This window comes from Triturus cristatus, chromosome 6 (genome assembly GCF_964204655.1).
Source record: "Triturus cristatus chromosome 6, aTriCri1.1, whole genome shotgun sequence".
NCBI lineage: Eukaryota > Metazoa > Chordata > Amphibia > Caudata > Salamandridae > Triturus > Triturus cristatus.
Window position 1 is genome coordinate 624,234,567 of NC_140589.1, and position 13,114 is coordinate 624,247,680.

Below are 13,114 nucleotides of genomic sequence, written 5' to 3' on the forward strand. Positions count from 1 at the left end.
CATTGTCCTTTGTAAATTCTGGCTTTTGATTAGTTAATAGGCTTGCTAGTCCCTCCTTAGTACCGCCTTGTCTTCATTTGTAGCCTCCCAAGAGGACTGGCCCTTTTATTTCTGTTGTATGCCTTATTTGGTCTGTAAGCACTTTTTTCTTTAATGAATTTGTCCCATTGCAGGCACGACATGCTTTCCTGCAACATTCAGCGCGCCATGCATGCTTTCACTTTTTAAGCAGCCCGGGAAAATGGCGTCCGCTTCCTTGAAATTAAATTGGTCCAACATTTACAAGAGTTTGAGCTATTGGCATTGTAAATGAGTATGCTTTTTATTTATGTGTTAATTATCAAAACACACAAATAAAAGGCACTGTCATTTTTACAATGCCAATATCTTAAACTCTTGCAAATGCAAGATCTATTACATTGCAGATGCTTGTTTTTTATAACAATTCAGCTCCCTGAAAACATTTCTTGCGATTGTGAACTACATTAGACGCTCACTGTCTATTAGGAAGAGATATGGACTATCCTTTTGTAGTGTGTATTATTGCTGATGGGCTTGTCTGAAAAAACTGCTCTAATAAATTGTTCGGAAAATGTTTATAATTGTATATATGAGTTTTACGCCTTGTGCTTGTATGTTTTCCTTGTTTTAAACTGAATAAAGCTGATTGACTGACCAACTGACATATTAGTGTTACTATTATTAACACATAATTCCACATTGAAAATAATCTGATTTCTCCACTGTCTTTATTTTAAAAAATGGTCAGAACAGGAAAGCAAGTCCAGCTCTACCTGCTATTTGTGTCGCTAAACTCAGTTCCTTCTTAATGTTGGTTGTGCATACTTAAGGCATTTGGAGTATCGGAGAGGCTGAGCATGCATGCCTTTATAGGGCTGACCTTAAGGATAAACTATTGTTTAAGCCATGTACATACACATAGGCGTTTTTGGTCAGCGGTCTTCATCCATGTGTCATTCATATTTGAATTCCACCCACTATTTGTTCAACTGACAGTGACCGATTTTGCTTGGAAACAATGTACACTTCGTCGCAAAAAAAAGTTGTCTTGAGTGCCAGAGCTGGTGGTCCAATGTCATCTTTCTTTTTAAAGCAACAATGTTTTCTATTGCAAACTTTTTGGTACTTTTAAAAAAACGTTTGGGTATTTTTATTTTTTACTTTAAGTTCCTGGCAGGTCCTCACACACTGCTACTGGGCCACCTATGGTTAGTCGTACGCTGCACCATGTAAGAGCACTGCTGTGAGCAGAGATATTTAAATAGGGTTTCCCTCTCTGTCATAGAAACCTATTTGAAAACCTTTCAAAGACATCTGCCCGTGTATGTGGGCGCACATGCGATCAGCTAAAACCTTTGCAAGAGGTCTGTTCATACACACATACAGAAATTATGCATTATAACAAGAACCGTTCCAAGATTACCACCTGGTCAAGTGCATGCATGTGCCAGCAGGAGTTTGTGTAGGCTTTGTGCTTTCCCAGATTCGTGCACAACCTGGATCTAAATCACACCGGCATTTACATTGGTACAGCCTAATCCTAACCAGCAATAATTGTAATGTCTGCAGAGGTTGTGGGAACAAACTGGCACCTTAAAGATTTAAAGTGGTAGCCTCCTCCAAGCACAGTTTAGGGCCAAAATGTAATGGAGTCCATGTCGTTCTTTAATGCATTGACCAAAAGGACCATTTCTTCTAAAGAAATACAAGCAGTTTCAGACACAGCAGGAAGTAATGCATTGTGAAGGCGGTTGACCACAGGCCTTTATTCCGTTCACATAGTGTGTGGTGTGAGAAGCTGGGAGCAAGAGACCTTCTTTGCTGTTACAGTCTATGGATTCTGTCCTCACAAATGTCTGACCTACAAGTGGTGGATGCATAGCTACATCCTGCCATACCCATTGTCAAGGTGTGGAACAGTTCTGAGGCAGGATTAGAGAGAAACTGCATTATCCCCGCTTGTGACACTGTCCTCCATTGGTACAGTGTGTTGCGAACCTTCCCAATGATCCAACTCAACCCGCACATGTGATACCTGCTGTTGTACATGGGAAAGACTTTAAAATATTTGGCCCCTAGAGTTTTTTTGCTACTTTTTGTAGTAGTCATTTTCATCTATCAATCAATCAATCAATCAAAGACATTTATAGAGCGCGCTACCTACCCGTAGGGTCTCGAGGCGCTATGGGGGGGGGGGGGGGGTGGTGCCGCTACTGCTCGAACAGCCAGGTCTTGAGCTTCTTCCTGAAGGAGAGGTGGTCTTGGGTCAGGCGCAGGTCTGCCGGGAGGGAGTTCCAGGTCTTGGCGGCCAGGTAGGAGAAGGACCTTCCTCCTGTGGTGGCTCTGCGGATGCGTGGGACGGCGGCGAGGGCGTGGCTGGCGGATCGGAGGTGGCGTTTGGGAGCGTAGAAGTTGATTCGGTTGTTGAGGTAGCTCGGGCCTTGGTCGTGGAGAGCTCTGTGTGCGTGGGTAAGGAGGCGGAAGGTGATTCTCTTGTTGACCGAGAGCCAGTGCAGGTCTCTTAGGTGTCCGGAGATGTGGCTGTGTCGTGGGATGTCGAGGATGAGTCTGGCTGAGGCGTTCTGGATGCGCTGGAGCCTCTTCTGGATCTTGGCGGTGGTTCCGGCATAGAGTGCGTTGCCGTAGTCCAGTCGGCTGGTGACGAGGGCCTGGGTGACGGTCTTCCTGGTCTCGGTGGGGATCCACCAGAAGATCTTCCACAGCATGCGCAGGATGTTGAAGCATGACGAGGAGACGGCGTTGACTTGCTTGGTCATGGAGAGGGAGGAGTCCAAGATGAAACCCAGGTTGCGTGCGTGGTCCGTCGGTTTGGGTGCGGTGCCCAGGGCGGGGGGCCACCAGGAGTCGTCCCAGGCGGAGGGCGAGGAGCCCAGGATGAGGACCTCCGTCTTATCTGAGTTCAGTTTCAGGCGGCTCGTCGTCATCCACTCGGCTACCTCTCTCATCCCCTCGTGCAGGTTGGCTCTGGCGGTGGCGGGTTCGTTGGTCAGGGAGAGGATCAGCTGGGTGTCGTCGGCGTAGGAGATTATGTTGAGGTTGTGTTGGCGTGCGATGGCCGCGAGGGGGCTCATGTAGACGTTGAAGAGAGTCGGGCTCAGTGAGGATCCTTGTGGGACGCCGCAGATGACTTTGGTGGCCTCTGACTTGTACGGTGGTAGGCGGACTCTTTGTGTTCTTCCGTCGAGAAAGGAGACGATCCATTCCAGCGCCTTCTCCTGGATTCCGACGTTGCTGAGGCGCTGCACTAGGGTGCGGTGGCAGACCGTGTCGAAAGCCGCGGAGAGGTCTAGGAGGATGAGGGCCGCTGTTTCCCCGTTGTCCATCAGGGCTCGGATGTCGTCGGTGGCGGCGATGAGGGCGGTCTCGGTGCTGTGGTTGGCACGGAAACCGGACTGTGATGGGTCGAGGGATCCATTCGTCTCGAGGAAGGCGGCCAGCTGTTTGTTGACGGTCTTCTCGATGACTTTGGCTGGAAACGGGAGGAGCGAGATGGGGCGGTAATTCTTGAGTTCGGTGGGATCTGCTGTAGGTTTCTTCAGTAGAGCGCTGAGTTCGGCGTGCTTCCAGCTCTCGGGGAAGGTGGCGGTGTCGAATGAGGTGTTGATGATGTCCCGCAGGTGGGGTGCGATGACAACGTCGGCTTTGTTGAAGACGTGGTGAGGGCAGGGGTCGGTAGGAGATCCGGAGTGGACGGAGTTCATCGTGTGGACGGTGTCTTCGGTGTTGACCGGGGTCCAGGCGCGGAGGGTGGTGGTGGGTGGAGGTCCTGCGGTCGTGGCATGCGTCGGTTGAGTGCTGAAGCTGTCGTGTATGTCCGCGATCTTGTTGTGGTAGTAGGAAGCGAGGGAGTTGCAGAGGTCTTGCGAAGGGGTGATGTCGTTGTTTCCGGCGTTGGGGTTGGAGAGCTCTTTCACGATGTTGAAGAGTTCCTTGCAGTTGTGTGCGTTGTTGTCTAGTCGGTTTTTGAAAGCTGTTTTCTTGGCGATGCGGATCAGTTGGTGGTGTTTCCGGGTGGCGAGCTTGAGGGTGGTCCTGTTGTCCGGCGTGGGTTCCCTTCTCCAGGCTTTCTCGAGGGCTCGGCAGTCCTTCTTGGAGCTCTTGAGTTCGTCGGTGAACCATGGAGCTCTCTTACTGCCGGGTCTGCTGGGCGGGGTCCTCAGTGGGGCGAGTTCGTCTGCGCAGTTGCTAATCCACTTCGTGGCGGCCTGGCTGGGGTTCGCTGAGCTGGCCGGAGGGTGCTGGCTCAGGGAGGCGGCGAGCTGGTCGGCTGTGATCTTGTTCCAGCTTCTTCGGGCAACCTGTTGCTGTTGGTGGTGGGTCGTCGTTCTTCTGAAGGTGAAGTGGATGCATCTGTGGTCTGTCCAGTGGAGTTCTGTGGCGTGGCTGAAGGTGATGTCTCTGCTGGATGAGAAGATGGCGTCGAGTGTGTGTCCGGCGAGGTGGGTGGGGGTGGACACCAGCTGCTTGAGTCCAAGGTTGGCGAGGTTGTCGAGCAGGGTGCTGGTGTTGCAGTCGTTGTTGTTCTCCAGGTGGAAATTGAAGTCCCCCAGGAGGATGTAGTCAGCGGAGGGGAGGGCGTGCGGGCTGACGAAGTCGGCGATGTCTTCGCTGAATTGTGTGCGTGGTCCCGGAGGTCGGTAGATCAGGGTGCCTCTGAGGGTGGTCTTCGGGTCGGTGTGGATCTGGAAGTGCAGGTGTTCGGCGGAGGGTGGGGTGTTGTCGGTGCTGGTCGTGATGCGGATGGTGTTCTTGTGGATGATGGCGATGCCTCCTCCCACCTGGTTGGTGTTGCGGTCCTTCCGGGTGATCTTGTAACCTTCAGGGATTGCGATGGCGATGTCGGGCGCTGAGGAGGCGTTCATCCAGGTCTCCGTGATGAAGGCGACGTCGGGGGCTGTGGTGTCGAGGAGGTTCCAGAGTTCGATGGCGTGTCTGTGGACGGAGCGGGTGTTGAGCAGGATGCACTTGAGGTGGTTGCTGCTGGTGCTCGGCTTGGCGGGTGCTGGTGTCGGGCAGGTCCCGATGCAGGTGAATTTGCAGGTGTTGCAGCTGAAGGGTCCGTGGGTGTGTCGTGGGGTGGCTCTGCAGCATCCCGGGACTCGGCCGGTGTTGAGTGCGATGAGGGTGGCGGCGGTGTACGTCAGGCGGGTCGGTCGGGGTCCTCGTGGGCCAGGGGTCCTGGCACTGGGCGCGGTCCAGGCGCGGACGGGCGTAGACGGGCTTACCTTTGGCGCACCTTCGGCGCACAATCGGCGCGCCCGCTGCGCGTGACCACTGCGCGTTCGCACGGTCGCCATTTAAGGTGAAGTGCGCGGGTGGGCGGAGCAGCTGGGAGGCGGGAGCGGGGAGGGAACAGATAGAAAAAAGGGGCGGGGTCAGCGGTGGTGTCGGGAGCGGGGAGCGGGGAGGGAAGGTGGAGGGCGGCGAGGTAGGCGGGCAAACAGGAAGGAAAACACTATCACGGTCAAGAAAAACAGATTAAAAACCAGGCACAGAAGGGAAAATAAACAGCGTTAACACGGGCCGAAACTGACAGGAAAAACAGGCACAAGTGTCGAACAAAACAAGAAAAACAAATCAAAACAGACAACAGCCGGGAGAGCCGGCAGCGAGGCAGGCAGCGAGGCAGAGGGCAAGGCGATGGGGCACACGCAGCAGCTGGTGGCCGTGCGGCGCGGGGGTGTCCCACAAGTGGGTCACACTCACCTGCGTCGCACGGTCGCCATTTAAGGCCAAGTGCGCGGGTGGGCGGAGCAGCTGGGAGGCGGGAGCGGGGAGGGAAGAGAAAGAAAAAAGGGGCGGGGTCAGCGGTGGTGGCGGGAGCGGGGAGCGGGGAGGGAAGGTGGAGGGCGGCGAGGTAGGCGGGCAGACAGGAAGGAAAACACTATCACGGTCAAGAAAAACAGATTAAAAACCAGGCACAGAAGGGAAAATAAACAGCGTTAACACGGGCCGAAACTAAATGATGTTCACTGAAGAACTTAAAAGTTGGTTGCTGTCAGTAAAACTATGAATTGCACTGCTTCTTAGCTTTGTGAAAGGCATTAATAATCTTGGTTAAAGTGAATTGAATTTCCTCACAAAAGGATTTAATTGCTTCAAATCAAAAATAAATATTAACAATAGCCATTCTGCAAAATTAAATCATATTTCCATGCTCTTTTAATTTCATGACTTCCAATATAGAAGGATACATTTTTTCTCTTATTGTGAATGTTGCCCCCAAATAATGGGTGATGTATTTGATCTGTTGTGCATCTAGGTGTATTTATTGTGCCATTAGACAGCAGACTGCTTGTGCCAATATTCAATGACTGGCTGTATCCTGTTAGTGAAGGAAATACTTTGATATTAAGGTCAGGCTGATTCTCTAAAATAATTGACGGTCCCATCTGGATAACACCTCCGTTTCTCTTTCCACATGTTTTACTGATGTGATGGTCATTGGCAGCAAACAGCACTGCTGAGCATTTTGAACTTCTGCGCGGAGCTTCAGCACCTCAATCTTGGTAGCTGTGTTAAGGTAAGAATTTGAAGACGTAGTCATGCTTGGCTTGTGGAGAAGTGTAAGTTGTATTTCCCATTCCCGCCTAGGGTAAGAAGATGATGTAATCGATGTTGTTAACTGTGGGACTCCTGCAAAAGTTAACTATTCATTTCTTACATTCCAATTAGCATGTTGCAGTGCAACAGTCTTGTCACTGATGAAGAGTAGTTTTCTTCATTTAATTGTAGTATCACAGGCATACCTAAGATTGCGTGGCAGGTCAGAAATATTTCACAGTAATCCATTTTATTTTGAAACTGGCGGGCTCCAACAACTCTGCCACCATAATATCCCTTGTTGCATGTCTTTAAAGCTCAATACACGTGTGTTGCAGATTTGTGACCAGGTTTAGATGAAACACCATTCTGGTATTGTCCCACTGGAACGACGTGTTGAAGAGCTAGGTAAGAGCCATAGCTACTGCCCCGCCCAGCTTCTCTTGAACAATAACTTAAAGTACCTGTCGAAAACATTGAATTCTTTTTTCTCACATGGTAAAAGTGATTTGAACATGGAGGTTTCTGCGGTATGTGGTCCATCAGCATGTGTAGCTGCTGAACCACAGGGCAAAAAGCCACCTTATGGGACTCACTGTGCAATCCTGTATAGTTCGTTAGTGTCTCTAGACAAGGGGCAAATATAAAAATTTTGAAAGGAGCACTTAAGAAATTCAGGAACCAAACCTTCCATACTTCATTTTTTGTACCGATTCACAGATTTAAGATGCTCACAACATGGGTATTTCACAGCCAAAATCCCAATGTTGGATAATATTGAGCAAGTTCCACTGTTAGAGGAATGGAACACGTTTCACTTTTATGCTTTTATTTGAGTTTATAGAGTCCATGCACAATTTTTTCACATGTATTTTCATTTGAAAATGTCACAACATTTATGTGTTTCACATTTAATGATGACATTCCCTCAACGTGGTTTGGGAAATCCAATTCATCAGGAGGATAGCAAGTTACTAAAAGCAAAACAAACTATTTATTATAACTATATAAACTGGCGACAATAACCTTAAATAAAAATGCTTTTATAGTGAATTGAGTAGTCATTCTTACCCAGTCATCCGAGTATTCACTTTCCACTTCACATGACGTGAGATAGGAGCCCTTGCAAGGCAGAAGGCATTGACTTCTGCTTGACAACTCACATCTTGCGCTGCTACTAGTCTGATGAGTTATAGGAATGTAGGCACAGATTCTGTGACCAAACCCCCTAGGCCTAACTTTCGCTGCACAAACACACTTAAACCGGTGTTTGGGCCACCTCCGTGTGTGCTACGTAAGCTGCATGCATGTCAGTGCCTTTATTAAATCTGGGAATTTGCCATTTCTTTCCAACTTGCACTGGTCAATTACACGCTTCAATTTGAACCATCTGTAGTAAATGGCTGTCGCTATGTTTAAAGGCCAAACAATTACTTTTCTACATCTCCCATCATCTACCCATAAAAAATAAATGTGTCAAAAATAGCATTTTTCCCATAAACCAGAATAGAGACATTTCAAACCGGTGCAGTCTGTATAAAATATAACTGCATGACTTTCCAGAACACATTTAATTATAGCACTCTCTATCTTGTGTGGCTTGATCATTACTTTTATCTGGGTTTTCAGTGAGTGATGGAACATGGTTGTCTTTTGTTCACAGATTGAAGACTATGATGTAATTGCAAGCATGATGGGAGCAAAGTGCAAGAAACTCCGGTCACTGGACTTGTGGAGATGTAAAAATATTACTGAAAATGGGGTTGCAGAACTGGCTTCTGGCTGCCCGCTGCTTGAAGAGCTTGACTTAGGTTGGTGTCCTACGCTGCAGAGTAGCACCGGTTGCTTTGCAAATCTCGCCCGCAAGCTTCCAAATCTACGGAAGCTTTTCCTCACGGCCAACAGAACCATCTGTGACGCAGACATTGAAGAACTGGCAGCAAATTGTACTCATCTGCAGCACCTTGATATATTAGGTAATGTAATATGTCTACTCACCATTTGATAAGTGCATACGTTTCTACTGCATGTAAATCTTGTAAGTACTATTTCTGCAAGTCGACATGGTGGTTTCATGACTAAATAAGCATTTACATGTGAACGTGCCAGGCTCACATGCCTTGCTCAACACCAACAGTAGATACATAGTGGAAGTAGAGTGCCATGCAAGCCAAATCATGCAGCTGAAAATTACCTAAGCCTATCAATGCCAAAATAGGACGAATGGCTCTGTATCCTTCCACAATACGCAGAGACCTGCACCCTATCGATCTCATTAGCATCTGTAATCAGAGTTAATGTTGTCTGTAACCAGAAGTTAAATAATGTGCTGTAAGCTCTAAGCTGTAGTACCCATCTTGTGAGTCCTGGCTTTGAAAGGCATGGGCAGGCAAAGCATATATTTAAACTCGGATGTGCACCTTTAGGAATAAACTAAAATAAAAATGTGCTGTGCAAAGAAACTGAAGATTCGCACATCTTAAAAACTAGCATACATTCATTTAAAATTAAATCCCTGCTGTCATGTTTGATTGCAGAAAGCTGTATGTTCCTATGAAGCATTTGGACCTTGTACAACAATACCAAATCATATTACCGTAATTTGTTGTAACATTTACATTTGATGCCTTAAATTGTATCACAACAGTACCTTTTGTATTGAAAAAGGCAGTTGCACACTGTGGTAACTTTCTCGACAGAACTGGAGCCATCGGAAGCAGAAAGCACCTTCCCCGATTAGAAAAAATGTTGCTTAAGTTGGTTACTTAGCACTTTGTGGACACAAGTGCAACTGATTCACCTGCTTTGCCCTCCCATCTATCGTGGTATCTGATTTTTTTTTTTTAAAGGAAATATTTACCCTAGTAGCTATCAACATGAATGAATGGTAGGCACTCATCAAGCGTGCACAGTGACATAGAAGAGGTATCACTAGTGGAGTGAACTGCTAAGCCACTTCCCATGGTCTGTTTGTGAAGCTGAAGAATAATATCTACTTTAACTAATGAAGACCGGATCAGTGGCTTCAATTTCAATAGAATTCAATTGTCGCATTTAATGAACCTGAATGTAATCGATTTTTTTCCATATAATTTGGGTTATTGTTACTATTCCAAAGGAGCTCAAATTGTGTCAAATAAAACTCAAGACAACATATGTTTTGCAACAAGAAAGTACAATGTCGCTTCATCGGGGCTTGTTGTATATTATTTATCATTCATAAGGGATTGGGTATTTCTGAGTAACATAATAATGGAGTAGGTATAAACAAGAGGTGAAATATGCATATATGCAACACTGAAAAAGCACAAAAAAACAAAGGGATAAGTCAAAGATCCAAATATAACAGCAATTATGTGCACATACATTTCATAGTGGACATTTTAATAAGCAAAAACTTGAACATGAAATGACAAATTTATAACCAGGGATCAGGTAGTTACCAAAGGTTCTGTACCTATAGATATTGTTGTTAAGATTTGTATACCGCACAATCACTCTATATCAAGGTGGATATCTCTATTGTGATTTGTTATGGGATCCAAATATACTAATTCGATGGAGGTCAATATTTAATAGTACTATTGGATAATGTTTCAAAACTCAGTTGAACCTTTTAGGTGACGGCGTGATATGTGAGTTTTTGACGTTCATACTTTATATCACGGTATGATATAATTGGTTTTTGTGCAGTAGTTTGTATCTACCCTGAATAAGGAATAACACTAAAGGTGAGAAGTACTGGTTTTCAAACGGAATTTACAAATAAACTAATGTAAAGAGCTTGACACACCGTAATTCATGGTAGCCAAGTCCTTTGTGTGGTCGCCTGAAATATGTGATATGAATGCTGGCACTAGATGTGCTCATCGTGGAAAGTGTACCACAAGTGTATACGGAAATAAATATGACTCAAGTGATATTTCAGCCATTGTATTTTTAAAAAGGTGCATTTTGGGCACAAGGCAAAACAGTTCTTACACAATTTTAGGCTAAAATAAATTTGTTGCCCTGAAAAAGAATATTGGGATGGTGTCATACATTGGTGGGATTACTCAGTGCTTCAACAATAATACTTCCTCATAGGTGCAATGTCAGGGTGGAGGTTACATCTTACCCGAAAAGACGAGTGATGGGGACCTTTAAGAAGTAAGAACCAATTTGGTGGATATGTTTCCAGGTTGCAAGGTTTGAATAAAGCACATGGTGTGTGCGGTTCCCAAGTTAAAGTTCTGTAAAAAGCAGAGGTCTAAGTAAAGTGTCAATGCAACAGCAGCAGGTGCAAGCACAATGAAAAGGATGCGCCTGGGCAGCTCTCATTATAGGATTTTCCAAGGGTCAATTGTCTACATATGTTCGTGACCAGAAAGTACAATGTTGATTCATCAGGGCCAATTTGTGGATAAATTACATTTGTTTCCTCAAAGATGAATATGGGGGCGTTGTAGAAGGAAGGACCAATTTGATTGATTAATAGTGAGATGCCTAAAGGCTTGGGGGCATTTATCTGCTCTTTAAAAGAAATCTACTCCTATTTTTGGCTGCATGTACAACCAGAAATACACTTTCTGGATCAACACATAACTTGAAGCACTGCCCTAGCCAGTCCCCTTTCTTTCTAATGTCTCTTGTTGAACCTGTCCCTCTTCAAAGTTTTCTTTTCATCAGATAGTAGCAGGTGAGGGGGCTGTAACTCCTGTAACATGAGGGGATACGATTGGCTACTACTTGTAAAGGATTTTCAACCTATGCTTTCAAGACAGGGTATCATAATACCACGTCCTCATCTATTTTGTTTATATTGATTTGCATTGAAAAGGCTCAGGAGGTTATGGTGCAGAAGTAGGTGTCACAAAAATTGGGCTAGGGTTGGACATAGACTGCAGAGTGATCTGGGTCTTCCAAACCAGGAAGCATTTCTGGGAGTACAGGCGGCCTGAAAGATGCACAGACTGAGGTCAGAACTTCTAATGCTTTATGTACTCCTAAAGATAAATTAGAGAGTAGGTGTCCTTTAAGAGAAATATCTCAGAACCGGAAATGGTTAGACTTGAATACACAGTAAAATAATATATTAGTGTATTCAGTATTCAGACGGGTTTCTCTCATAATGCGTGATTTAAAAAGATTTTACATTGGATTCTTTAAATTATGTCCTTTTGTGTTTTTTCTCTTTGTGGGATTTACACAGGAACACGGATGGTGAGCCCTACTGCTTTAAGGAAACTGTTGAAGTCCTGCAAGGAACTCGCGTTACTGGACGTGTCCTTCTGTTCACAGATTGATAATAGTGTTGTCCAAGAACTGAACTCCAGCTTCCCTCGTGTATTCATCAAAAAAAGCTTCACACAGTGATTTGCTGCCTGCTCCACGCTGAAAAGTATTGGATTTATAGTGTGGCTGTGGTGGCATTATTTCTTAATTTATTTTTTTAAGCGAACATTCAGACTTTCTTCTGAAGGAGTCTAAAAGAACAGCATGGGAGCATACATCATGTAATGTGAAATTTTCCTGACGTCACTTTTTTGTTTTTTAAATCGTGTGAAAGTTCTTTTATTTTTCAAGTTGAAGCAAGGGGTTTTCTGTCTTGATATTTTCACAACATGATAACTGAGCATTTGAATGTGCCTCTTAATGAGAAGGAGTGCCTCCTTTGTAGGTTTGTAAGATTTCCGACTCTGTAGCCTTGAAATCTGTATAGGGGATCCATCTGTGAAAAACTATGCCAACTTAGTCTTGTAGAATGTTTTGTCAAGACTGAAGAGGGCATCTTCAATCACGGCTAATTTCAATTGCTTTCCGAGCTGTCATATTCTCGTTCTTTCTGAAAATGTGTTTCTTTGCCTTTCAGTCGAAACCAGAACATAGTGCAAATCATATTCAAACAAATTATGAGCTACTGATATATAGGGTATTTATTGCCCGTTTGCACTTTAATTTTTAAAGTCTTTAAATAGAAAATGAGTTACCTTTTAATGTATTTATTTTCCAGCCAACCAAAGTATTTTGACTTAAAACAGAAAATACAGATTCAAGGTTAAAAAACATGAAAATGCATTATTTGTATTTATGACAACGTTAATTTGTTTCTCAGCCCAATCTATCAAATCCTCACAGAGCAGGTTTAATTCTGGAGCCTGCAATATTGCCAGGCGATAAAATCGCCTGGGGAACACCAATTCTGCATCGTATTGTTTTTCTCATGAGCAGTTTTACCTTCCCATTCCATCTTCCGCTGGTGCAATTGAAGCTTCACCTGTTAGATCGGTTTTACCATGCACATTTACCGTGTTCGAAGTTGCAGAACTTGGAGTCTGGACCTTTTACTCTACATAAATACCTCCAGGTAGAACCTTCAGGGGTGTGTGTGGTGGACATCTGCGGGTAGGTGTGAAATTATCACAGCATTTGGATTCAGAAATCTGGTGCCAACACAATTGTGCTGGTCTCTGATTAACTGAGTGCATCAGAATGAGGGTTTAAGTGATCTCTGGTAACAGAAGAAATTGGGAAGTATATGAAATGTTAA

At 45.3% G+C, this 13,114-nt stretch overlaps 1 protein-coding gene across 1 annotated transcript in view; it reads left to right on the forward strand.

Annotated features, from left to right (window-relative positions):
* FBXL4 (F-box and leucine rich repeat protein 4) overlaps positions 1–12,638 on the forward strand; it is a 224,141-nt gene extending 211,503 nt beyond the window's left edge. The window contains exons 7-9 of the mRNA XM_085611122.1: positions 6,494–6,565; positions 8,249–8,561; positions 11,777–12,638. Of these exons, the coding sequence (XP_085467248.1) occupies positions 6,494–6,565; positions 8,249–8,561; positions 11,777–11,940 (549 nt within the window). The 3' untranslated portion in view covers positions 11,941–12,638. The remainder of the gene's footprint in view (positions 1–6,493; positions 6,566–8,248; positions 8,562–11,776) is intronic.
* The last annotated feature ends 476 nt before the right edge of the window (positions 12,639–13,114 follow it).